The 27,095-nt window shown below is 55.6% G+C and overlaps 1 protein-coding gene across 2 annotated transcripts; it reads right to left on the bottom strand.

The window, feature by feature from the left end:
- Positions 1 to 296: 296 nt before the first annotated feature.
- Positions 297 to 27,083, bottom strand: ASIC1 (acid sensing ion channel subunit 1). Of its 2 annotated transcripts, XM_047786581.1 has the most exons (12): positions 27,028 to 27,083; positions 25,774 to 26,151; positions 24,977 to 25,172; positions 6,389 to 6,539; positions 5,657 to 5,784; positions 5,210 to 5,360; positions 4,777 to 4,833; positions 3,898 to 4,051; positions 3,384 to 3,475; positions 2,811 to 2,890; positions 2,615 to 2,719; positions 297 to 2,417 (listed from the first exon to the last, which is right to left on the bottom strand). In XM_047786581.1, exons 2-12 carry the CDS (start codon positions 26,133 to 26,135, stop codon positions 2,313 to 2,315), a joined length of 1,581 nt encoding a protein of 526 aa, XP_047642537.1. In that variant the 5' UTR covers positions 26,136 to 26,151; positions 27,028 to 27,083; the 3' UTR covers positions 297 to 2,312. The 2 variants fall into 2 exon arrangements, with proteins under 2 accessions (XP_047642537.1, XP_047642536.1); XM_047786580.1 differs by lacking the exons at positions 24,977 to 25,172; positions 25,774 to 26,151; positions 27,028 to 27,083 and adding an exon at positions 9,533 to 10,370.
- Between the last annotated feature and the right edge of the window lie 12 nt (positions 27,084 to 27,095).

Genomic DNA, 27,095 nt, shown 5'->3' with positions numbered 1-27,095 from the left:
CCTAACCTGCTTCCAGATTTTAAGTATATTTTGAAGTTTGACCCCACGCCGTCTCCAAAGCCTCCTTTGTACTAGGACTTCTCTTTGGGATCTTTGTCACCTTTGAGCTCTTCCTCTTTCCCTGCCCAGTGGTTCAAACCATTCCTGGTGTGATGGTCAGCTTGTCCCATCCCAGGACCAGCGTATCCCTGCTCTGGCTCCCTTACTCCTCCCCTGATTGGCCCCAATCCAAGGTCAGCTCTTAGTAGGAAGTCCTACATAGTATTCAAATAAGAGAAGAACGACACTGAAGAGGAGATGGTTGAAACCCAGTTTATTAGACCAGAGACATGCGTCACCCACAGCCCTGCCTGCTGTTCCCCATCTGGTGCACACCCTTTGGCCTTGCTCCTGCTTCCCTCTGGAGAGGTCTGATCTCCTAGGAGTTCCCAGGAACCCAGAGTTCCCAAAGATCCTACAGCCTCACTCTGCAGCTCCAGGTCAATGCACAGGTGACCTGCCACAGGTCTTGTTCTGGGGGTGGAGACTGAGAGACAGCTGGGCAGAGAAGGCCTGAGAGGAGCGCCTGGTGGAGGAGACACGGCAGGTCCTTGGCCTCACAGGTTTCTCATTAAAGTAGGAAGGGAGGGACAGAACGGCAGAGTTTTAACTTCCCCTCTAGGCCTGTCTCTTTCCTCCCGCTACCAAACCATACCTTACCAGAAAATATAAGTGGTGGGCTTGGGTATTAGGTGAGCAAAGGGGCCTGGGCAGCCAGGAGTGAAAGGCCACTGACTAAAGACCTCAGCTGCCACCTGTCAGCACCCCGCTGCTTCAGCTGCAGGGGTCCCCAACCCTCAGCTCCCTCTGTCTTTGCCACCCTTGACGTATTGTGCGGAAGAGATCTCCATCCCATGGGAGGGGGCTCTCTCGGTAGCAACCCCCTTCCCTGGAGAGGTCACAGTCAGCCAGGCAAAGGACACTGGGGTGGGTGGAGCAAGGGAGGGAATGTTAAGGCTGCAGGGAGGGCAGAGGGTGCCCAGGTTAGGGGGAGAGGGTGAGGCCAGAAAGAGGCAGAGCTTGTAATTCACAGCTTCCTTTATGTCACCACCGAGACAGTGCGAAGGTTACAATGCGCGTGTCGTCTCCTTGTGCTTCTTAGAGGGATGTGTGTACACAGTACAGACACCAGGGGAGAGTCCAACTCTTTATACAGGCGAAGGCATTCAGAGACCAGGGACGGGGTGGAAACACAGAAAGGGGAGCCTGGCGTGGGAGGGTGGTTCTTAGAGACAAGAGGGGATGGAGTAGAGACGGAGTCAAGGGAAAGTATATACAGAGATATAGCAATATAGAGTCTGTATCATATAGAAATAGAAAATGCAGATGAAGGTGTTGAGAGAAGCAAATGAAGTTTTGGAAGAGGACTTGGGAGAGTTCCATAAGAAAATTTATGGATGTGGCCCTCTGCAGGGGCCCCGGGGAGAGGGACCAGTGAGGTTAGGCACCAGTGCCCCTCTCCCTGAGCTGGACACCAACCAGCTGGATCTTTTATGGGATGGTAGAGGAGGGCTGCCTCTTGGGATTTCTCTCCAGCAGCTCTGGGTGGACATGAACCTGTAGGTATCAGGATGTGGCCTACAGCACCAGGGCCACATCATGTCCCCAGCTCCACTTCTGGAGATTCCCCCACCTCCACCTCCCTGGAGACGTCACACTGTGTGAGGTGGCGGTGTGGGGACAGATACAATGGAGGGTTCCTGCCTGGAGACTTGGGGGTGGGGGGGGTCACTGGGCTGAGAGGGTCTCTTAAGGCTGGGGAAGCCCCCCCTACTAGCCCTCCCCTTCAAGGTACATTCTCTGGTTTGGGGCCAAATTGCAGGCCCTGAGGATCCCCTCCACCCCCCACTGGGAGGGGGCTTTGGTGACTGGTGGCAGCAGAATGTGGGTGGACACTCAGATGGCAGACAGCCGGACAGACGGAATTCAGGCTGGGAGCTGTTGGGAGGCAGCATGGAGCAGAGAGGGGCAGTCTGAGGTCACTGGCCCCATTCTCTCTTTTTAGTTTCTGTTTTAGATTAGTTTTGTTTTTTGTTTTGTTTTGTTTTTTTTAAAGAAAAGAAAAAAAGAAAAAGAATGGGATAGAGGCAGGGAGAGGACTCTATGGTCAGGACTTCTTCCTCACCACAGACAAGAGGAGAGGACCGCCCAGGAGTGGGGGCTGCCTTGGGAGGGGGGAGTGAGTCCCCAGGGCAGATATTGGGGGGAACTGGGGGCCCCCTTGCGCTCCTAGCCCTCCCCATCTAGGCCTTTGGTACAGTGGCCTGCGGGGCTCAGCAGGTAAAGTCCTCAAAAGTGCCTCGGGCCGGATGGTGAGGTAGGATGTTGGCAGCGTACGTCATCCCAGCAGGATGGCCCCGGAGGCTCTCACATGGGTTCTGGGGGATGGCACAGGACAGGGACTGGTTAGGAGGGCCACAGGTGGCGCTGGGGCGAGGGGGAGGCAAGGGAGAGAGGATGGCAAGGGGGGGTGGTCCTGGGGGGGGTGGTTGGGGGGGTGGTCCTGGGGGGGGGGGGTCCCGGGGTGGTGGGGGAAGGGATGGGGCCGCGGGGCGCCGGGCTCTCGCTCCCTCACGTGTCTTTTGACGTCATCCAGGCTGAGGGCCACGCCCTTGTCCGCGCTGCTCCGTTTGGCCTCCTTCTGGCACTTGCCGCGGCGGCACAGTTTGTGTTTAATGACCTGAAAGGGAGGTGGGCTGGTGGGCGGGTGGCGGCCCGACTGGAACCCCGCCCGTCCTGTGGCTCCGCCTGGGCGCCCCGCCCCCACTGACCTCGTAGGCGTAGTCGAAGAGCTCCAGCACCGTGAGGATGCTGGCCCCGATGAACAGCCCCATCTGGCCACCAATGTCACCTGCAACGGAGGACCACAGGGAGGTTAGTGGAAGTCAGCACACAGTGGGAGGGGCAGAGCTCACTGGGACTGGGGCAGGCAAGTCACATTTGCAAAAAGAGGGGCAGCCTTCATTAAAGAAGCATGAAAGCACTTCTGTGTGTGGGGTTTGTTCCCTTCATGCTTTTCTGCATTTTTCTACTTTTCTAAAATGAACAGACATTATTCAGAAAAAAGCAAATGTTTACCAAATACCTCAACCCTCTTATTCTCTGGGAAATTTTTCAAGGGCATATGAAATAGTTCCCCATTTGTGCCCAGGGGCCCGTCTCTGCCACTTTGCCCTAAGCAAAGGCTCAACACCCTTGCTCGGCCATATACCAAGACCATAGAGTTTGGGGGAAGGCCCCTGGCAGAGGCCTTGTGGGACAGAGGTGAGCAGCCTGCTTCGGGTGGTAGGGTGTCACAGTGTGCCCATGGCATCGGAAGGGGCCAGGTGCCATCAGCAGCTCACCCAGGAGCCCTGCAATCTCATAGGCCTTCTTCTGCTCGATGGTCTCATAGTTGAGGACTTCAAAGAAAATGTCCAGCACCAGGATGTTCTCCCTGCAAAGGGGTTGGGAGAGGAGACCTCGGTTCAAATCGCACCTCCGTCCCTTACTGGCTGGGTGACCTTAGCAAGTTATCCTCTCTGCATCTCAGTCTCCATGTTTATAAAATGAGATGCTGGCCTTTTCCAGTTGTCCTGGGGAGTAAATGTGATGAAGTAACTGAAAAGACGCTCTGTACACCAACAACTGTGAGGTGATGCCAGTTACAGCAACGAGAATGAAGACAGACGAGAAAAGAGAAAGGGGCACTTCTCCTGCTTGTTCTGGCTTGTTCTTCTCTCTGCACCCACCCCAGACTCTTAGGTTGCCTTCCCCGTGTTGCCTCAATTTCCCCGTCTGCTAGGCCCCATCAGAGTCCACCCCAACCCTTCACAGTGGCAGCCCAAGGGTCCAGCCCTGCACAGTCAGAGCCCTTACCCTATGTACTGCTCAGACTTGTTGAACTTCTTGGCCAGGTACTTGGCTGATGCTTTGCTGGGGATCTTGACCATGGACAGCTCCTTGCCATAGCGGGTCAAATTGCAGGGCATTTCACACACACAGTACTCCTGGTCCTTCTCCACCAGGAAGTCTGTGTCAGCCAGGTGAGAGGTGCCAGTTGAGTGGTGCCCTCCTGCCAGCACCTTCCCGACACACACATCCTGGCCCTGCCGAAGGGGAGCGTGGGCCTCCCTTCTCTTTCCGACTTGTCCTTGACAACTCTGTGCCCAACTGTGCCGATCCTCACCCAGTCTCCCCATGGCTATTTCTTTCTTTTTTTTTTAGGGCCGCACCTGCAGCATGTGGAAGTTCCCAGGCTAGGGGCTGAATCAGAGCTGCAGAGCCGCAGCTGCTGGCCTGTGCCACAGCCACAGCAGTGTAGGATCTGAGCCACATCTGTGACCTATGCAGCAGCCTGAGGCAGCACCAGATCATTAACCCACTGAGCGAAGCCAGGGATCAAACCTGTGTCCTCGTGGATACTAGTCAGGTTCTTAACTAGTCACAACAGTAACTGACCCCATGGATATTTCGTAGTCCCATACCTCCATTCTTTCAGGCCCCTCCGGGGTCAACTAGCTGAGGTGCTAATGAGAGTGGGCGCCCCCCCCCCCAGGTGACCCCTGTTCATTTCTCACAGGGGCCTCTAGAGCTGCTGCTATTCCCAGCCTTGCTAAAGTCAGACACAGGAGCATTCAGGTGAGGGCTGATCCAGAAGTTACTTGATGCTTCTGGGAGCTTGCTCTGAGACCCCTATGCATATGGCTGGCAGCACCTCCTTCCCTCCCCCAGGCTCCCCAGGACAGGGGTGCTCACCCAGAGCAGGGTCTGCACACTCCTTGTACTGCTCTGGAGTGCAGTATGGGGCATCCCCTAGAGAGGAGAAAAGACAGCGATGCAGGATGGAGGTTAAAGGGGCCCTGGGACACGGGCGGTACCAAAGCCGAGAAGCTGGATGCTGGGAGAGGAGGGGAGGGTAGGAATAGTCGGCCGCTAGTCCATCCTGGAGGCGATCCACCCCACAGTCCTTCCCTCCTGGACCCTTCTCACCCATCCTGATGGGTACAGGCAGGAATCGAGGTCAGAGAGGCAAGTGCCATATGGGGATGGACTGGGGCTGAAACTGGGGTGGGGAGAAGCCAGCTGGTCTTGCTTGCATGTTGGCAGGAGGCTGATGTGCCGGGGAAGCTGGCGAGGGGCAGTGCAGGCTCAGGGACCCAGGACTGTGTCTGGAACTTGGGGGTCTGACCTGGCATGTGCACCATGCGGCAGTTACAGTTCTCCACCAGGTAGCGTGTCTCACAGTCGATGCGGCAGGCGGTAATGCTGTAGGAGTCGAAGAAATCCAAGTCCATGGTAACAGCTTTGCAGGTGCCCCAGGGCGGGGGCAGGTAGATGAGCTGGTGGGAGAGCCGGGGAGCTGGGGGGTGTGGGGACTTCTCCCCGAGTCACCTTGAAGGACTTCTCTGACAAGATGCAGAACTCAGGAGTGCTGCCCCCTCTCCCTCTGCAGCCTCTGAGGGTCTCAGAGTCTATGGAGCTTCCTGCTCATTAAATCACTCATGCTTCTGACTAGTCAGCGGGCTGCCCAGGCCCTAAGCTCACCTGTCCCTCCGTTACTAACTGCCCACCACTCCATCTTGACCCCCCGCCCCCGAGCCCCCTCCCTGGGACCAGCCTCCTGTGGCCCTCTCACCCGCTGCTCTTGGCAGGCCACAAAAGTCTGGAACCCTGGGGCTACACCAAAGCCCAGCTGGTCGATGAAGGGAGGTTCGTCCTGACTGTGGATCTGCACTTTGATGCCCGCTTCGAAGGACGTCTCATCTGTGGGAATGAGAGGGGTGTGTCTCGGGAGAGCTTCTTACTCCCTAACCTTCCAAGCTGATCCCACCTCTCCTGAGATAACCATAGCCTAGCCTGGGACCAGGGGAGGGTAGTTGGTCCAAGGGCCCCTGGCCCAGCCCCAGCCTCCTTCTGGGGCTGCCCCGAGGACCCCTGCATCCTCCACACTTCGTTTTCTATGCTGGCTTCGGCTCCACATCTCAGTGTTTCAAATTCTCTGTCTCGGAGGCTCAGCATTTCTCTCCCTCCTCTTCTCCCTTCTCCCCCCACCTCTCTCTGCCCCAAGGCCCCCGAGACCAGACAGACGGCAGGCAGCCCAAGAAGAGAGGGAGTTATTTATAGAATGAGTGGCGGCCACAGATGGAAAGGGATGGCTGGTTACCTTGGAGAGTAACTGAGCCAGGAAGGGGAAGGCAGGGAAATGTGAGTGCGGCAGGCAGGTAGAGTGGGAGATGGAGACGGCGAGATGCTGGGAGGCAGCGAGGAGAGCCCACGCCTGGCCTCAGGTCCACGGCAGAGCCTGGGAGCCCCCGGCAGAGGCCTCGGCCTGGAGCCGTGGGGTGGGGGAGCGAGAGAGGCAACATACCGGTCTCCCCCCATACGGGCAGGTACTCGTCCTGCTGGATGTCCAGCATGATCTCCAGCCCATTGCCCGTCCCACTCTTCATGGTCTTCAGCCGGGGACGCCCATCTCGGCCCGAGTTGAACGTGTAGCACTTTCCATACCGTGTGAAGACCTGGCGGGGGCAGAGCGGAGAGCCTGAGAGTCCTGCCAGCCCCTTGACCGACCAAGGACTGTCTCCGGCCCCACCAGCTGGTGGAGTCCCTTCAGGAATGACCCCTCCTGAGCAGCCCCTTCTGTTTGTCTTCCTTCCCACCTGTTCCGTCCTTCGTGGCCCTGCTGCGTGCCCTGGAAGGCTGATGATCCCTGCGGGGTGCACTGCCTGTGCCCTGTGCCACCGGCCTGGGCTTCAGGTTGGTTTTGACCAATGAGAGGTATCCGTAAGGGGTCAGAGGGCAGAAGGAGAGAGAGACCAGGGTATTATCTGCCAGTGTTCTGGTGGCTTAGACCCTCTGTGACTACAGATCCTGCTGAGAGGGCTCCCTGTGCTCTGTTGCCTCCTTGTGCTCCTTTAGCCTGATGTGACAGTTTCTCACTATTTCTAGGAGCCTCGGGCCCCCTCATTGGTTTCTTTAACTCTGTCCACAGCTCTGTAAACCTTCCCATTGTTAAACTCTTTTCAATTGGAGTTCCCATTGTGGCTCAGCGGTAATGAACCCAACTAGTATCCATGAGGATGTGGGTTCGATCCCTGGCCTCGCTCAGTGGGTTAAGGATCCTGCATTGCCATGAGCTGTGGTGTAGGTCGGCAGCTGTAGCTCTGATTTGAACCCAAGGCTGGGAACTTCCATATGCCACGGGTGCAGCTCTAAAAGACAAAACAACAACAAAATGACGATAGAAACTTTTCAATTAAACTATCCCAATAATAATCTGTCTCCTGCTGGGACCCTGGCATACGTGCCTCTGTCACCTGGATCCCATCACTGCCATATCCCTGAACCCTCCTTTGCATCCTCTTCTCAGGCCCAGGACCTTCCACAACATCTCTTCTCCTGGATTTCACCCCAGGCCTCGGAAATCCTGCTCCCCTCAAGACCAGGCTGCGCTTTTTAGTTTCCTCTGCCATCAGCCCCTTAGATCCATCATTGTCCCATTATCACCAGAACCTGAACATCCAGGACCTGGCATGTTTGGCGATGCCTGTGCAGAACTGTGAGGGCAGCAGAGGAGACCTCAGTCCTGGGGGCAGTCCCCCCGACCCCGTGCCGCAGAGCAGCCCTCACCGCAGCTCGGTCGATACAGCCACAGAGAAAAGTGAACCGGTTCTTTACCGCCCTTGCCCCACAGCCTCCCAGACCGCTTCCAGCTTCTCATAAATGGAGTGGGGGTGCTTTTATTACTGCTAGATGGTGACAAAGTCCACAAAGCAAGTCGTAAGAGAGTAAGGGAGCGACAGTGTCAGGCTTGACGGAGCAGCAGGCCGTGGGGAAGAAAGCGGGTTACTACTCAGCAATAGAGTCCTTGCACCCTCTGCCTCCTAGAATGGCCTCCTGCTCCCACCTCTGGAAAAGAAAACAAGTGCCCTAGCCCATTTTGTGGGTGAGGCCCAGAGATGAGGTAGAGAGAGAACACCTAATGCCCCAGCCACACTACCAGCCACAGGTTCCAGGCGGGACACACACTCATGCTTACCCCCAACCTGGGGATGTGGGTCTGAGGCTCGCTGGGAGCTGCAGCCTTGCGCTGGCTGAGGGCTGAGCTGCTGACTGGTGGATCGCTGCTGCCACCTGGTGGCTCCATACAAGAAGTGTCTGTTCTACCTTGAGGTCCTGAGGAAGCCAGGTTGACCCCTTCCCTGTCCCGTGTTCCTCTATCTCCCCGCCTATCTGAGGCCCAGCAGCCAAAACCTCCAGGCCCCCATCTGTGTGCAATCAGCCCACGATGTACTGATACAATGACACCCACGTGCCCCTGAGCGAGGGAGGAGGTAGGGGACTGAGAGGGTGTATGTGGGGAGGGAAGGCCTGGCAGCTGGCAGCTGGAGGGGACAGGAGAGGAGTTGGGCCAGACTGAACTGGAAGCTTGGTTCCACAGCAGGGAAGCCCCTAGACTCCTTGTGAGGGCTTCCCCTGGAAGGAGGGTCCCTGGCCACTTAGAACTGGGGGGTGTGGGGAGGATTTACAAGAGAACTCTCTCTCTCTCTCTCTCTCTCTCTCACACACACACACACACAGCAGGAGGAGCACAAGAAGACCACGTGAGCATGCAGTGAAGTCCCTGCTGCGGGAGCTGCTAACGACGGTGTGGTGGGGTGCCTGTGGGACACATCCCTACCCCTCTGCCTCCTTCCACACCCTCTGCATCTCCAGAGACCAGGTGGCACTTGCCCCAGCTCTAGTCTGGGGGTGACAGTCAAAATTAAGGCCAGATGGAACTAGCGACTCTCATACTCAGTGAAATAAGTCAGCAAGAGAAAGACAAATACCATATGATATCACTTATATCTGGAATCTAATATATGGCACAAACAAACCCATCTATAGAAAAGAAACTCATGGACTTGGAGAACAGACTTGTGGTTGCCAAGGAGGGGGAGTGGGAGGGACTGGAAATTTGGGGTGAATAGATGCAAGCTATTGCACTTGGAATGGATAAGCAATGAGATCCTGCTGTATAGCACAGGGGACTATATCTAATCACTTGTGATGGAACATGATGGAGGATAATGGGAAAAAAGAATGTATATAAAGGTATATACAACTGGGTCACTTTGCTGTACAGCAGAAATTGACAGAACATTGTAAATCAACTATAATACAATTTTTAAAAAAATCATTGGCCAGGCATAGGCACCTCCCACCAGATCAAAGGTTGACCCAAGGACAGAGGGAGGTCTTGATGCTGCTGGGTCACGGGGAGGTCTGGGAAAGGACTGGACAGGCTGGAGCCTCAGGGCAGCAACGAATTACCAACTCTGTTTCAAGATTCTCACAAAGAGTGCAGTCCTGGCCGGGTGTCTCCGAGGCAGGGCACGGCGGGGTGGGGGTGGGGGTGGGGGGATCCTGTGAGGCGGGGGAGGGGCAGGATGGTCATTAGCCCCAGCCCCAGGAGGTGACCGTGGCAGACCCTGTTGGGGTGTCGTGCCAGGCATGGGCCCCCACTCACCACTGAGAAGTTGTGAGGGCCGCAGGGCCCCCCACAGTAGGAGCAATAGAGCAGCATGTCCTCCAGCCGGTGGCAGGAACGGTTGTAGAAGCGGTGCAGGTTAAAGGGCTCCCCAGAGAAGGCCTCGGGCCCCGGGGGGGCGAGGGGCACCCCAGGGTCATCGCTTTCGTCCAGCCCCAGCATGGGGGCCAGGTAGAGCAAGTCGGGGTAGCTGAGCTGGGACAGCCGCACGGCATTGGTGTTGCAGAGGGTGACCGCCGGGAAGGCCAGCTCCGTGGTGGCCACTTCATCCAGCAGAGTCACATGTGGGTAGCTGAGGTAATAGGCAACTCGATCCCCGACCTGGCACAGGAAGGCACCCAGTGCCAGGACAAAGGCCACTGCCCACAGGGCCTGCCGTGGCCCCGGACCCCCCTCCACAAAGACATGGCTGGTGCCATGGAGGGTGCAGCTGTTGGCGAAGGCCACCAGGTCCATCGGTGAGTCCCCTTCTCTGGCCTCCTTCCTCCCTGCCCCCTTCTCCTCTTCCTCCTCTGATTCGGAGCTGTCCTGCCGTTGCCGCGGGTGGGGACCCCAAATATCTCCCAGGGGCCTGGGGGTGTCTTCTCCAGAGGAGAATGACAGAGAGCAGAAGATCTGGATGGGCATCGTTCTCAGGGGCTTCCTGGCCCCGGGGGTGGGGGTGGCAGGAGAAGGAGGAAGGAGATGCGATCTTAAGCAGGGACCGGCAGGCCAGCCAGTCCGCTCACCAGGTCTCTGCCACCCGGCTGGCCGTCCTTCCTCGGCAGGGCCTCGGTGGCAGTGTGGCTGAGGTGGGGCGGGGCTGGAGAGGAGAGGAGGACCAGCCTGCCCTGCCAGGGAGGGCGGGTATCTGTGCTGATGAATAATTGATGGCAGTGGGAAAGGGAGGCTGATGGAGAGGAGCGGGGCCAGAGCCCCTTTCCTGCCACCAGCTCCAGCAGGACGCAAGGGATGGACGACAGAGTGGAGACCTTAGAACAGCCCAGGGGCTCCTCGCGCCCACCTCTGCAGGTGAGATGGGATCTAGCGGAGCAGAGCCCTGGCTCTCACTGCCGGGACTTCAGCCAGCCAGGGTCGCTGCCCCTCCACCAAGACACGGACACTCAGGCTCCCACTCAGCCTCCAGTCCAGCCGGCTGCTCAGCCATCAGCGCCCCTCAGCCTTCCCGCCCCAGTTCCCAGTCCTCTCCCTCATTATCACCTGGTCCAGTCATTCCTGCACACTCTCTGGGCACCTCTAATTCTTCTCTAATTCCCCGGACTCATAATCTCCCCAGTTTTCCCAACACACCCGTGAATCCCAATTCCCCTCCAATTACTCCTCCATTCCCTTCAAATCACTGGGCTGACCACAGTTTCCTTCCGTTCCTTCCTGAACCCCTAGTCACTGCCTTGACCCCCCCAGTTTCCCTCCAGCCATCCGGGAAGCCATGGGGCTCACTCCCCAGGCCCGCCCCGTGCTGAGCTGCGCTCCTTCTGTGGCTTGGGGGGCAGCCCAGGTTCCATTAGCAGAGGCCTCTCACTGACCACAGACTCATTTATGGCAAGTTCCTGGCACCAGGGGGAGGGACCCTGTCTCTGGCAGCTGAAAGGCTTCCTGGCAGATCCCCACTCCCCCTCCCAGCTTGCCCGCCCGCAACAAACAGTCCAGGGGAGCAGCAGAGGGCTCCTCCTCCAGGGGGTGACAACACGGAGGTCAGAACCAGGACAGGGTCCCGGGTCAGGAGGAGAGTGTTCAGAGCCAACCTGGGGTACCCCCAGAACCCTCAGCCTCTCAGATGCCCCCAGCCCTTCAGTCCGAGGCTCTCTTGCTCCCAAGCTATCATCCCCGCCTCCGCCGCCCCCCACCAGGCCCCTGGCCCCTCTCTGGGCTCTGATTACTCAGGGCCACTGGTTGAGGAACTTGAGCCACGAGCCAAGTCTCCAGGGCCTAGAAGGTGACCTGAGGGGAGGAGAGGAAGGGAGGGAGGGAGGGGAAGCCTATTAACCCTTCCTCTGCAGGGCCAGAGGAGGAGCTGCGGGGGTGGGGGGTGGGGGTCAGACTCTTGTCTCCTTGGGATTTTCTATTCCCTAACCATCCCACAGCCCCAGGATCCCTCCTCCTCCTCCCCTCCCTGTCCCTGCTCCCAGAATCGTCTCCATTTGTACACCCTGGAGTGCGTTGGGGCTGAGAGCCAGGGTGCCAGGTTCTAGCAGAACTGACTGATGTGGGACCTTTGGCCTCAGCTTTGCTGCCAGGGACACAGAGGTCCCAGAAGAAGAGCAGCCTTTGAAATCTGGCCCTTCTCCATCCTCAGTCTAGCTGCCTCCTCTTTTGCCTAAATTATCACCTCCCAACTGGCCTCCCTAACTCCCCACCTCTCTGTAGCTTCTCCCAGCCTTTAGTCCATGCTATGTAATTCTGACCATTCTTCAGCTCAAAGACCTTCTCTCACTCCCCAGTGCCTTCTGGTAAATTTCACTGCCATCCCCTGGACTTGGCAATTTACCCTCCAGCCTCACCTCCCCACCCACCTACACTGCCCAGTCCAGCATCCAGCCACCATGTCCTTCTCCCATTCCACAGGCACACGAGGCGCATCCACAGTGCCATGCCTTCCCCGGACTCCATCTGGAGAATTTCTACTCCCTATCCAAGGCCCTACTCACATGTCCCCTCCTCCAAGAAGCCTGCCCTGACTCCACAGGGCTCAGTGAGTGCCCACCCAGGGAACAGACTGAAAGGTCCAGTTCTGCTCAATCTCTTCAGGCATGAGTAGTGATCAATAGCTCCTTAAGGACAAGGACTATGAGCATGAAAGACCGGGACCCAGGGGCCACATGGAGAAACAGGAAGCGAAAAAGACCGGGAACAACCAGGGCAACCAGAGATAAGTCACCGCAGAGAAGAGGAGAGACACCTCCGCCCTCACCTTCAGCTGTATGAATTCAAGGGTTCCTTTTCGGTTTCCTGTCCCATGTGCATTTGCATCCTGCCTACCTGACCTCAGCTCTTGGAGGGCTTTGCACTTCCCCAGGATGTGTTTCGGAGGTGCGTGCCAGACCTGGGTTGGGGTGGGACCCGCTTAGGTTGAGGCTTAAGCTAGGGAAGCGCAGCCGCCCATGCCTTCCACACCCACTAGGGGGCATTGTTTCCCTCCTGCAGCCTTCCTGGAAGGGGAAGGAGATTGGACTTCCAGAGGGAAGAAACTAAGGCAGGGCAGCCTCACCAGAGAGAAGGGCGGGCACGCCCAGAGCAGCTTCGGAGGGCAGCACATTTGCTGGGGCTGGACCTTCTTCCCCCGCAACCAACACAAAGACCCACACTGCACACCTACACATCTCTACACACACACAGCCCTCTTGTGGGCGACAAAGACACCCCACACCCCGGCCGCCTCCCTCCGCTAACAGTCTCTCCTCCTCATCTCATTCCGGTAGACAAACCCACCACATTTTTCACAGTAATAGGGAGGCGAGGAAAGCATCAAGTCGCACAGGCAGACCCCGCCCCCCGCCCCCGCAGGCACAGATGGCCCCAGGAGAAGTGCCCCAAAGCAAACACACTCGCAGCAGCACAACACTCAATTCTGAACCCTCTGCCCAAGGACTCGACCCCACCCCGCATCACTCCCCATAGCGCTTTTACGCTGTGCGTGGCCACTGGGTAGTTTCTGCCTTTCCCCACGACTCTCTCTGAACGCCAGCCACCCTTCCCATCTGTGGACTGTTTCATGCGTTTCAGTTGATGCCTCATGGGATACTTATACAACCCGGCAAAATAAACAGGTTTGAGTAATTTCACCCCACTTGACAAATGAGGAAACTGAGGCACAATGAGTCGTGCAGGTCTCGTGGAGCGCAAGCAGCAGGCTTGAGACAAGAAGCAGTCTGTCCTTCCGGATCCCTTCCTTCTTCTTCATTCTTTCATTGACCCATCAAATGTTTACTGCATGCCCTGGCGCCGGAGAACAGATAAAGGACTGGGCCCTTGTGGAGCTTATTATCTAATGAGGGAGATGCTTTTAAAATATCCCCCAAATAAACATGTAATGACACACTATGATAAGTGCTATGAAAAAAAGGACTATGGTTCGATGGAGGCGAATGACAGGGAGATCTGACCTAGGCTGGGGAATCGAGGAAGGTTTCTCTAAGGAAATGATGTCAGATTTGCAATCTAGGAGTTCCCTGGTGGTACAGCAGGTTAAGGATCTGGCGTTGTCATGGTAGCGGTTGGGGTCGCTGCTATGGTCAGGTTCAATCCCTGGCCAGGGAACTTCCCCAGGCTGTGGGTGCAGCCCCCCAAAACTGCAATCTAAAGAGTAAGGAGGAGTAATTAGGTAAAGGTCTGCATGTGTATGTGTTTTTTGGGGGGATATTCCAGAGAACAGAGTCGGGGCGAAGGTCCCGCGGGGAGAGAGCTGAGAGGTAGGACCAGACCGCTCAGGTCCTTGAAGGCTGGGTAAGAATTCTGGTCCCATTCCCTATGGAAGGACCTCAAGCATTCAGAGCAGCATTTTGAAGAGACCACTCGACATGGAGCGGTGGCGTGGACTGGAATGGGGGGATAGAGTGGAGATGTTTAGGAGGCAACACTGGCAGATCCTGTTAAAGGAAGTGAGGGAAGCAGCGAATCAGGGATGAGTTCTAGTTTGCGTAAGTGGGCGAATGACTTGCTAGGTCAGGAACACAGGCACAGGACTAGGTTAGGAGCTAAGATGCCGAATTTGGCTTTTTGGAACCTTGGGGAGATCACGTGGAGATGTTAAGTGGGAAACTGGCCACTGGGGCTGATGCTAAGAGGAGACAGTGGGCTGCACCATACATTTGGCGGTTGTCGGGGTGTAGATGGGAACTGAAATCATGAGTGAAGATGAGACTGCTCAAGAATAAAACATAAAGGTTTTTTTGAAAAAAAGAAAAACGGCCTGATTCGGCAGTATTTTCTAAAGCTAACAGAACCCTAACCCATGACTTAACCACAGCTCCTAGTTATATACCCAAGAGAAATGCGTGTGTATATCAGACCTAAAGACATGAACAGGAAGGTTCATAGTAGATTTATTTATACTAGCCCCAAACTAGTAAAAACCCAAATGTCTAGCAAGAGTTGAATGAATAAATAAATTGTGGTATATTTACATTAATGCTACTACACAGCATTGAAAAAGAACTTACTACTGCTGCGTACGATGAGACTGAATCGCACAGATATAATCATGAGCAAAAGAAGACACACACAGGCGTTCCCTGGGGTCCTAGTGGTTAAGGATTTAGCATCATCACTGCTGTGGCTCAGGTTCGATCCCTGGCCCAGGAACTTCTGAATGCCATGGGCACAGCCAAAAAGAAGACAGACACAAAAGTCTACACACTGTCTAGGAAGTTCAAGGACTGGTGAAATCTACCTAGACTGATAGAAATCAGAATAGTGATAATCTTATAGGGTAGTATTGACTAGGAAAGGGCCTGAAGGAACTTTATGGGGTGCCAGAAATATTTCACACTTTTTTTCTTCTTTTTTTGGCCACACCTGTGGCATACGGAAGTTCCCAGGCCAGAGATCAAATTTGAGCCACAGCTGCAACCTACACCACCACTGTGGCAACTCTGGATCCTTAACCCACTGGGCTGGCTCAGAGACTGAACCCGTGCTGCCAGAGACAATGCCAGATCCTTAACCTGCTGTGCCACAGCAGGAACTCCATATTTTATACTCTTATACCAATGTAAACAGATACCAATGTAATACATAAAATATTACATTGTAAGGTACATTGCTATAAAAATATGCTAATTGGAGTTCCCGTTGTGGCGCAGCAGAAACAAATCTGACTGGGAACCATGAAATTGCGGGTTCGATCCCTGGCCTGGCTCGTGGGTTAAGGATCTGGTGTTGCCGTGAGCTGAGGTGTAGGTCAAAGACGTGGCTGGGATCCCATGTTGCTATGGCTCTGGCACAGGCTGATGGCAACAGCTCCAATTAGACCCCTAGCCTGGGAACTTCCATATGCCGCAGGTGTGGCCCTAAAAAGACAAAAGACAAAAAAAATATATATATATATATGAAAAACTCGTCAAGCTGTACCGTTAAGTCATACCCTTGCACTTTTTTTTTTGTTTGTTTGTTTGTCTTTTTGCCTTTTCTAGGGCCGCTCCTGTGGCATATGGAGATTCCCAGGCTAGGGGTCCAAGCCGGGTCTCCAACCTACACCACAGCTCAGGGCAACGCTGGATCCTTAACCCACTGAGCAAGGCCAGGGATCGAACCTGCAACCTCATGGTTCCTAGTCGGATTTGTTAACCACTGCGCCATGATGGGAACTCCACCCTTGCAATTTAAAAGAAGAGGATAGCTTGCGATTGAGACTTGAGTAGTGCCAACACTTAGGCCAAGTGGAAGAGAATGAACTGGCAAAGGGACAGGAGTAGTTAGACAAATGAGGAAAATCAAGAGAGTACAGTTGTCAGGAAAGAGAACAGTGCAAACAAGAGGTGGTGGTCAACCATTTCAAATGTTTGAGAGACATCAAGGATAAAAAATGTTGGAAACCTGGAGGTCACGAGTGGCCGTGGCGAGAACCATTTGGCGAAATGTCAGGGACGAGGGAAGAAGCCAGCCTGGAGTGGATGAGAGAGTGAGACAGAGTTGAGGAAATGGAGACAGTGGACTATATACAGAACTTTTAAGAATTTTGTTTGTGAAAAGAAGCAGAGAAAATGGAGCTGGAGGGGGCTGTGGAGTTGAGAGATGTTTGGGTGGGTTCTTTTCTTTCTTTTTCTTTCTTTCTTTCTTTTCTTTCTTTCTTTCTTTTTTTGGTCTTTTTAGGGCCTCACCCATGGCATATGGAGGTTCCCAGGCTAGGGGTCCAATTGGAGTTACAGCTGCTGGCCTATGCCACAGCCACAGCCACGCCAGATCCGAGCCACATCTGTGACTTACACCACAGCTCATGGCAATGCCAGATCCTTAACCCATTGAGCGAAGCCAGGGATCAAACCCGCAACCTCATGGATCCTAGTCAGATTCGTTTCAACTAAGCCATGGCTGAAACTCTGGTTTTTGTTTTTTTCTTAATCTAAAGCCTGCTACATAGTAGGTGCTCAATAAATGATAGCTGTCATTATAGCTATACATTTTAAGATGGGAGAATCTTAAGCATGTTTCTTTCTTTGTTTCTTTGTTTCTTTCCTTCTTTCTTTCTTTTTTTTCCTTTTTAAGGCCAAACCCATGGTCTATGAAGGTTCCCAGGCTAGGAGTCGAATTGGAGCTGCAGCTGCTGGCCTACACCACAGCCACAGCAACACCAGAGCTGAGCTGTGTCGGCGACCTATACCACAGCTTATGGCAAGGCCGGATCCTTAACTGACTGAGCAAGGCCAGGGATTGAACCCGCATCCTCATGGATACTAGTCAAATTCATTTCCGCTGTATCAAGACAGGAACACCTTAAGCATGTTTCAACATCAGTAGGAAGGTTCCACTGGAGAGGGAGCAACTGATGATAACGGGGGCAGAAGCAGAATCTTTAAAGTAAAATTCCCATCAGGGTGGCAGAAGATCAGGTGGAAAGAATAGGTTGAGACTTCTGCCTAGATGAGATGGATAGGTTCCCAGAGGAGGGGGAGATCTCGTCTGAGGCTTCTATCTTCTCTGTGAAGCGGGAGACGAAGTCATCCGCTGAGGGTGAGAGGGGGGCTAGGAAGGGTGGCAGTTTGAGAAGAATGGAGAAATTTACTGTAATCCTTGGAGAGAGCAAGCTGACCTGGAAAACAGCGGGGTTGCCAGGGCAGCACTGCAGGCCCATTTACAGATATTGATTACAAATGCAACGTGATTCCCAGCTGACCTGTTGTGTGACTTCCTCTAGTAGAGCTTGGCTGAGGAAGCCAGGGATGGGTCCATCTAAGGTTGGGACTTGGCCAAACGGTGCAATGGAGAGGCAGAGGAGTCAAAAGATGGTGTGCCCAACCTAAGGCTGCGGTGCTTCTCTTTTTTTGTCTTTTTAAGACCACGCCAGCAGCATATGGAAGTTCCGAGGCTAGGGGCTGAATTGGAGCTGCAGCTACAGCCTATGCCACAGCCACAGCCACAGCAACACTGGATCTGAGCTGCATCTGAGCCGCATCTGTAACCTGTGCTGCAGCTAGAGGCAAAGCCAGATCCTTAAGCCACTGGGTGAGGCCAGGGATCAACCCCCCATCCTTATGGATATTAGTCAGGTTCTTAACCTGCTGAGCCACAATGGGAACCCCTGGCGATCTTCTCTTTTGCACCCTCTCTGTCCTATCCTGCCTCACCACACTGCCTCTTAGAGCATGGACAGCAGGGGAGCTGGGTATCCTCCTCCACGCGCCCCCCCACCCCAGCTCCTACCATCATGCATGAAGAACCTGAACTTAGAAGATCTGAAGTCAAGGTCCTGCTCTGGCATTTTCTGGTTGTGTGACCTCAAGCAAGTCATGTAAGAGCCCTGAACCTCAGTTTCCTCAACTTTCAAGTGAAGACTTTAAAATCTGCCGGCCTCCCAGAATTATGAGGATCACACAAGCTAGAGTAAAGGGAATTTGTAAATTGCAAAGCATGACTGAAAGAGAAGATTAATTTGCTAGTATGTGCTCTGCATGGGACCAGAGGTTGGCGTGCACGAAGCTCTCTCCTGCAGCCACGTGAAACGAGCTGTGTGTGCCCCCGTTCACATCCACATGTTCCCACTCTCAGATACGCACTCGGAGATGCCCACGTGTGCTGGCACACCTGGGGCGCACGTGCAGGGTGTGGTGAGGAAGCCTGAGTTGGCTGCTGTTCATGGTCAAGGCCACTGCAGCAGTCTCTCCCCTAGGGATGTTCCCAGCCTGGCACGATGAGGATGAGGTGGCACACCAATCAGACACACGACACTCAGCTGCACAGCCCAACCTCTCCGGCCTCCAAGCCTGTCAGCCACATCGAGGGGGTGCAGACAAGAGGAGTGGGAAAGGGTTTTCTTTCCAAGAACTCACAGGAGCTCAGAAAAAAAAACCACAATTTGCCCTCCCTCCCCCTCCGAGTGGCCTTGGAGAGGATGGGGTGATAAAAATCTCTGTTCTTAAAGGATCTTAAAGGAACTTCCCCTCAAGGTGACTACACAGCAGTGTCATGTTCATTTAAAAATTTTCCACAAGGAAGATGTCTGATGCATGTGTCCAGGAAAATGGGTACTGAACACCCATTCTACACGTGGGCCAGCCTGAGCTGGGCCAGAGCCCCAGAGGCTGAAGAAGAGACTTCCCCTTGGCAAAGAACAGTTTGGGGTGGGGGGTGGATGTGTGGCATATGGAAGTTCCCAGGCTAGGGGTCGAACAGGAGCTACAGCTGCCAGCCTACGCCACAGCCACAGCAACTCCAGATCTGATCCGTGTCTGACCTACACCACAACTTATGACAATGCCATATCCTTAACCCACTGAGCGAGGCCAGGGATCGAACCCACGTCCTCATGGACACAAGTCGGGCTGGTTACCACTGAGTCACAATAGGACCTCCTGGCAACAATTTAAAAATCCACTAAGCTGGAGTTCCCGGTGTTGCTCAGTGGTTAACAAACCCGACTAGGATCATAAGGATGCAGTTCGATCCCTGGCCTCACTCAGTGGGTTGGGGATCTGGCATTGCTGTGGCTGTGGTGTAGGTCAGCAGCTGTGGCTCTGATTCGACCCACAGTCTGGGAACTTTCATATGCCACAGGTGTGGCCCTAAACAACCCCCCCCCCCCGAAAAAAATCCACTAAGAGCCCCCTTTGGTCACAGGAAATTGAGCCTAGAAGCTGAGAAATGGAACCAGATGAGACTATACCCAAAATAGACCCCAGGAGTCTCAACACCCAGCCTCATTCTCCACGAAGACAAGGCACACTGTTCCTTCATGCTGTCTCTTTCCTGGCTTTGCCTCCCAGAATCCCCACATCAGGGTCCTGCCTGAAAGGTGCTCAGCCGAAGGGTAGAGGCCCCTGGAGTGGCCACTTCCGACAAACAGGGAGGAAAGGTTCGTGCCTAGAGAGCCTGGCCAAAGACAAAGGCCCTTGTTGGAGAGAACCGGGCTGCTTGTCAGCTGGGGAAGATGCCACACATTCTGTAGGAAGGGGTTTCTGGAGTTCCCATCCTGGTGCAGCAGAAATGAATCCAACTAGGAACCATGAGGTTGTGGGTTCGATCCCTGGCCTTGCTTAGTGGGTTGAGGATTCGGCGTTGCCGTGAGCTGAGGTGTAGGTCACAGACGTGGCTCGGATCCCGAGTTGCTGTGGCTGTGGCGTAGGGCGGCGGCTACAGCTCCAATTAGACCCCTAGCCTGGGAACCTCCATATGCTGCGGGTACGGCCCTAAAAAAAAAAAAAAGGCAGAAAGGGAGTTTCTGAATAGCTGAGCTGTGCTGAGAAGACTGGAAGGTCTCTATTTAGACGTCGAGGGTCCTCTCATTCCTGCACACGACTCTCTGCTCCGAATGGCTTCCCTTAGTACCACCCCAGCGCTCTGGGCCTCTCTGGGTACTGCCCGGGGCTCTAATCTCCCTGAAGGCGGGGACAGAGTCGGCCCGTTCACCACCGCCCCCTGGTGCCCAGCACGGGGCTTGGCCCTTCCGAGGGGCTCCGCCGGTCACAGGCAGTGCTCAAGTGGAGTCTGACTCCCAACCCCAGCCCCTCGGGCTTAGTATTCAGTCTCCCTCGCCATCCCCCAAGAATTGAAACTGCCTTCCACAAAGTTGAGGCATGCTCCCAAACAAACTTCACTCACGAAAGAAACGTCCAGACCCTTCCGCCGGCCTCCCCTCTGCCACCTGGACGCACACCGGGCGCAGCAGCGGACGTCGAGTTCTCCCCTGGCTGGAGCGGGAGAAGCCCAAGGCTGCGAAGCGCTGCTGCTTCCCACCCCTCCGCTCCGGCTCTGCCCCCACAGGCACTTAGAGCCCTTCCCTATTACTTTAGCCACAGCCTGGGACCAATTAACCGAGAGTAGTAGCCTCTTAGTAGACGGGAGAGGGGCGGAGTCGGAAATGACAAGCGATGGGGGAGGAGGAGAGGGAGGAGGTGGGAAAGGAAACTGAGTCACCCAAGGGGGTGTGTGGTGTGCGCGTGCGCGCGAGCTCAGGAACGAGTAGGAGAGAGAGAGAGACACCCCCCCCCCCCCCAACGCAGGATTCTTGCACCTGGTTCTGTTCTACCCCAGTCCTCTCCCTCCAAACTCTGGCACTTCTGAGGAAAGGAGGAAGGGAGAGACGGGAAGGATAAAGTGGGAGGAGGCAGCCAAGAACGCTAGAGCGGGGCGCCCCTCCTCCAAAGCTACCCTCCCCACTCCAGCCTCTCCTCTCCCGTGCTCACTCCCCTGTCTGCACAACCCCCACACCCACTACACCCCCCGCCCCCCGGCAAAGGCCACCAGGCCTCTGGGTGGGGTAGACCTATGGTCCTTTCTCTCTCTGAGGGTAGCCGTCTGGGCAGCCTTCCCCTCCGCAGCTCCTCCGCTGGAGGGAATAGACCCAGGTAGTGAGGCCGGTCCCTCCCCCGGGGTCTCCTGTTCTGAGCTGCTATGGGGTGGGGTGTAGAGGGGTGAGGGGTGTCGGTGAAGGGGCAGAGTGACCCGGCCCTGGAGATAAGGGAGCTCCCATTGCTAGTCCTGGCTCTCCCTGGGACCTGCCATCCCTCACTCTGCTGGCTGTAAGATGACCTCTCCCTCCGCCCTCTGAGTCCCAGGATCGCCCATCTCATATCGGCATCTCCCCGCCCAAGGGCTCCAGAAGATTCCTGTTCCACTTCAGAACCTTGGTGGGATTTCTTTGCCCACCCCCTTTACTCTGCCTCTTCTCTGGGAGATTCCTGTCCCCACTCCAGGATTCCCTCAGGGACTCCTGTCTCCCATCCCTTGTCCTCCAATTCCACCTCCTCCTGAAGGAACACTATCCCCCCTGCACACCCACCCCTGTGATTTCCATTCTCTGCCCTCCCCTTCCATCTCTTCCAGGTCCAGAAATGAATTCCTGCTTCTCTCTCCCCCAGGCAAAGGCTCTGGGTCTCAGCTGGAGGAGGAGGGGGTGGCATAGGGCAGACTGGGCCACCATCTGCCAGCCCCCTCCCCTTGGTGCTGTTCAGCATTCCAGCCACATCAGCGCTCCCACTGCCAGGGACAGATAAGGTGCAGCTGGAGGCTGGCACCAGCTGCGACTGTGCTCACTCCCCCTGCCCCCACCCAGACACCGGCAGACAGCTGCGCCCCCCCCCCCGGCCCCCTCCATGGAACCCCTGCCCTGCCTTGGCCTGTCTGGCCTCAAAGTGGGGTGGGAGAGTGGACTCTCAGACCCTGTTGCCCTGGCAACATAGCACCCCACTGAGAAGTAAAAGCTGGGAGGGGGGGCCTGTGTGTGGGTCTTTGGTAGCTCAGGGGAAGCCTACCCCCCAGGGCTGCTTGGGATACTCTTCCCATGCCCCTCTGCCTCTTCAGTCCCAAGGCATTTCCAAACCAGCTTCTCCCAGATTTAGCCCAGGTTCCCCAGACTCTCCCAAGCTGACTCAGCCGCAGCTGGGAGATGAACCTGGCCAAACACCACTTTGACTACCAGTCCATCCCCTGAGGTTGAGCTGGACTCAGAAGCACATGTAGGGGGAATGCTTGTCACTGCAGGACTTCCCCCTCCCCCCACCAAGGAAGCTGGGATCTCTAAGGGACCAGAAGCCCTTCCTGTGCCCCCTACACTGCCTTCCAGGAGCAGAGTTCCTACTGTTGGATGAGGGTTCCCCTTGGAACCAGTGGAAGAGTTCCCATGGACCCATGCACACTATATTTTGCAAACACTTTGAGCTGGGTTTGGAACCCCAGTTAAGAACCTCTGCTCTCAAGGCAGCAGAAGATGCCAGGATGGTCTCCACTAAGCTTGGACCCGATAGACAGAGGCTTTCTGTCAATATATGTCCATGGGCTAGATACACACCTCTCAGCCTAGCAGAGACCAGCAAGGATGAAGAGGCAGATGTTAACTATGGGACCCAGGAGAGGAGGGAGAAGGTGAGGCATCAGGCAAGGAGTGTCTGCGCCAGGGAACTGGAGGACAAGGGAAATGCAGGAGCATGGCAGCACCCCTGCGCTCCACCAGCGAGACATCAGACAAAGATTCACAACCTGATTCCCGATGGGCAGTGTGGAAAGGGGCTGGCAGCGAGGTCAACCTGAGAGATTCGGGGTCACGTCTTTGACATGGGCGCAGAAACAGCAAACACATGATCTAGAACCAAGGAGGACCAGCGTTGTGGCAAGAGGAAGAACTCAAATTGCTCCAGAACTTTGTGAACCAATCATATCTCCATTTGACTGTATAGGGTTGTCCCCTCAGGCAACATGAACCAATCATATTTCGGTATCTCCATTTCTATGAACAAAACATGGCTTAGCATCATCACTTTCTGGACATGAGGAACCAAGGGAGCCTCAACTGTATACTTCCTGTGAACTCACTGTAATCCCCCTTCGTGCCTTCACACCTTCCCAGGTGGAGCCAAGCAATTCCCTTCCTCATTCAAATACTCCAAACCATCCCATCTAATGAGTTTTCTCTGTTCTTCTTGATGGTCCCTTCTGCTTGGGTGTGGGGTATGTTGGAGAGGAGTAGGGCTCTGGATTTCACTTCCACCTTCCCCTGCAGCTCTACTTCCCTTGAGACTATAGTTGATAAGCCTGGGATCCCTTTGGGCTCTGGAGAAACCAGGACAAGACTCTTCTGTTTTGAGGAAGGAAAAGAGGGGAGAAACTGGTTCTTGCATCACGCTAGGCTCCCTATGAGCTTATCTTGGCAAGGACTGTGGTCATGTAACCTTTGTCCAGCGGCAGTGACAAGAGCCCGTGAAACTGGTCTCAGAGCAGAGCTTAAAGAGATTGGGAAGTCTTGCGTAACTTCAGCAGGGAAAAACGAGCATGACCATGCCTCCAACCTTTCTACCCAAACAAATGCAGCTCATGCTCCCACAATGCTAGGGGGGAAGCAAGCAAGTGGGGAGAGAAAATGGTCAGGAAGAAAAGGGGAGGCTGGTGGGGGGGGGAGAATTGGTGGCAGGCACAGACAGCAAGAGAGTCCTAGGGGAGCCTGGGTTTTCAAGAGCGATGGCCAGAACTGGAAGTGGTCATGGTGACTCCAGGGTCAGCCATATTAACCAGAAGAGCACGCTGCATGACATAAGTTCTAGTTCTGAGTCTGTCACCAACCAGCTCTGTGGGTGCAGGCAATTCATTCTCTCTGTCCCAGCTTGTGCACTTGCAAAACAGAGCTAATATGGCTATTTATCCAGGGGATTGAAGGAGAGCCTAGCAAGCATGTTCAAGAGTTCCAAGCATCATCCTCACATTCAGTGTTAACTTATTCAGACCCAACTCCAGGTCTTCTGGTGCCTTTCCAGACTCTGCCTGATTCTAACAGCTCCCCCACCCCAGGAACCTGTATGACCTGCCCAAGATCACCTGGCACATGAGATGCCACTCAGTTCTCCTAACCCTCCCTGGGGTGCTGGCTTTGAGGCACCCCCATCTGTGTGTGGTGGGGTTATGAGTATCTGTGGGGCATCTCCATTTTAAGAAGCAAAGGGAGGAGTTCCCTGGTGGCCCAGTGGTTAAGGATCCCCTGTGGCACTGATTAGATCCTTGGCCCAGGGAACTTCAGCATGCTGTAGGTGTGACCCAAACATATGAGAAAAAAGAAAAAAAAAAAAAGAAGAAGAAGAAGCAAATGGAGTCTCCAGTTCAGCCATGATTGTGTGTCCCAAATCATCTTTCCTTCCTCGGACCCCAACTCTGTGGGCTGGCAAGGGGTAGCCCAACGGGACTCTGTGTGTGTATGTATGTGTGTGTGCGTGTGTGTGTGTGTGTAATGGCTGAGGGAGAAGAGGACGGCCAGGGAGGTGTGGCATAGATAGAATTACCTGTTAGGCTATTTAAGAGAAAGCTTCCCTTACTTCCCTGTTTCATGGTACTTCTCAGACTTTCATTCAACACACCCAGGGATCTAGTTAAAATGCAGACTCCGATTCAGTAGGTCTGGGAAGAGGGTGTCAAAGCCCTACATTTCTTTCAAGTTCCCAGGTGATGGTCCTTGGACCTCACTTTGAGCAACAAGGTGGCAGCGTACCCACCACCACCCCCAGCTCGACACCTGTAGCCCAGAAGGTAAACTTGATGGGGTCAGGACCCTCCCAGGCTCTGTGCACACGCACATCAGTGCGCCGTGGGCTCTCTGTCCTGCCGTCATGGACACAAGGCTGAGGCTGTCACAAAGAGCAAATGCACCCCTGAGCAGAACAAACTCCTCTTCTGCCAGAAGGGAACCCTAGGGACACACAACTTCCTCCCTAGAGGCCTTCCCGGTCCCAGGCGCCTCCTCCTCCAGGGCCTGCTGACTCCTGTCCCACACCAGCCAGGGGACTCACTCACCACCTTGAAGTCCTCGGCGCTGCAGACCTCCCCCCGGAAGTGGCAGGAGAGCAGCATGTCTCGAATGTCGTGCCCTGCGCGGTCATAGAACTCGCGCATGTTGAAGGGCTTGGGCTTGAAGCTGCGGAAGTTGGCCTTGTCCTGCAGTATCTCCAGCTGCTTTTCATCTGCCATCTGTGTGTCCGGTATCTCATACCTGGAGCCCAGGGGTGAGCAGCGCATGGATCAGCAGGACCTTCCGTTCCTGCTTCCATTTGGCCTCCAGTGTCCCACGCCCAACCTTGAGGGGAGGGCAGCATCCAGCCCTGGGCAGAGGCACAGAAGGAGAGCTGGGCGTGTCTAGAGGACCTGCCCCATGGGGTCTAAGAAGACAGAGGATCTGCAGTGGCTGCCCAGAGGCTGGGCATCTCAGCACATGGGTAAGGGGGGGGGCAGAGATCAAGGCAAGAACTATGGCTTTTATACTATAGTTTAAAGATGGTTTGCTTCCATCCCCCGAGTGAGGAGAAAATTGAGACACAGTGGCAGAAGGGTGGGCAAAAGTCACTCTAAAGGGGGGGACGATGTCTCACAACTCAGGCTGAATAGGGGCAGAGCTGTTTTGAACCGTACTGGGATCAGAGATTAGGTGCCCTTAATTGAGGGCTTGGCAGGACCCCAATTCCTTTGCCGTGAATGGCAGGTTTGAGTGGGGGTGGGGGGGCGCTGGAGGGCAGGGTTGTCTGAGCTGTATGGTGGGTTAGAGAGAAAGCACCCCCTCGGGCGTCTGGGAGCTGGGGTGGGTGCTAGCCGCCCACCTGTTGTTGAGCAGAGCCAGCAGCTCCCCAGCGTGGTACAGGTCATTCTTGGAGACTTGGCTAAAGCGGAACTCGTTGAGGTTGCACAGCGTGACGGCAGGGAAGGTGAGCTGGGAGGCAGCCACCTCGTCGAGCTTGGTGACGTGGTGGTAGTGGAAGTAGTACTGCACACGCTCGGTGCACACGCACAGCAGCACGGCCAGCGAGCCCAGGAAGCACAGGGCCCAGAGAGCCCGCTTGAGAGACAGCCGCTCGTAGGAGAAGATGTGGGCCAGGCCGTGCAGCGTGGAGCTACTGGCGAAGGCCTGGATGCTCACCGGCTGGACGCCACCCACCTCCTCCTCCTCAGCCTTCAGTTCCATCCTGGCCGAGGGGATCCTGGGGGAAAGGGGGGTGGGGGAGTCTGTCACTGTCCTGGGGTGAGAGTACACATAGCGTCCCTCCAAATGTGTCCAGCCGGAATCCCCATCTCCAGAGGTCACCTGCCTCTGGGGCAGGAGGCTTCTCGGGTGTGCAAGCCCCGAGGTGGCTGGCCAGGGGTCATACTCCCAGAAGAGGTTTTCTCCAAAGGCAGGGGCTTGGGGGTCAACTCAGGCCAAAAGAACGCTCTCCCGGGAAAGCCTCCGGGGCCAGGGGAGACCCCAGATGTAGTCATCCGAGGACGAGAGGGAAGTCCCAATGTTCCCACCGGCAGGCACAGGAGTTCCTTCCAGATGTGGGGTCACTCTGGGACAGGAATGTCCACCCCAGCCCGGAGACGCAAATTCCCCCAGATGGGCCGAATCCGGGGTCAGGAGTTCCTGGGCAAGGGTGTTCCCAGGATTGAGCTTTCGTCCCCGTGAGCTAAACCTGGGCCACAACCCCCCACCCCGGGGGGGGGGGGAGGTGGGGAGGGGCCCAGGCTGAGTCCTCACCTGCCGGCGGCTCCAGTCCTCAGATCGGCGCAGGCTGTCTGTGTGCATGTTTGGGGTGGGGGGGTGGGGGGTAGAGGGCAGCCCGAGGTGGATGCCCAGGCATGGGGTGGGGGGGCGCGGTTCCCTATGACAGCGAGCTGTCCTCGCCCCGGACGCAACCCCCGCCCCCCCACGCCTTGAGTCTAGCTTCTCGACGCAGCCGGATCCCCTGCTCGGCCCCCGCCCCCCTCCCCAGCCGCTGAGACGCCCCGGCAGCCGGGGAAAGCGAGAGGGGAGGAAAGTCCTGGCTTCGGGGCGCTGGGGAGTCCCGCAGCCAAAAGCGGGGGGACCGGAGACCCACCTGAGGGGGCTTCGGGAACCCGGCAACCGGCGGCGGGTCCTGGGGCGCGGGGCCAGACGCGGGCTCAG

This window comes from Phacochoerus africanus, chromosome 7 (genome assembly GCF_016906955.1).
Source record: "Phacochoerus africanus isolate WHEZ1 chromosome 7, ROS_Pafr_v1, whole genome shotgun sequence".
Lineage (NCBI taxonomy): Eukaryota > Metazoa > Chordata > Mammalia > Artiodactyla > Suidae > Phacochoerus > Phacochoerus africanus.
This window is presented reverse-complemented; position numbering and strand designations above follow the sequence as displayed.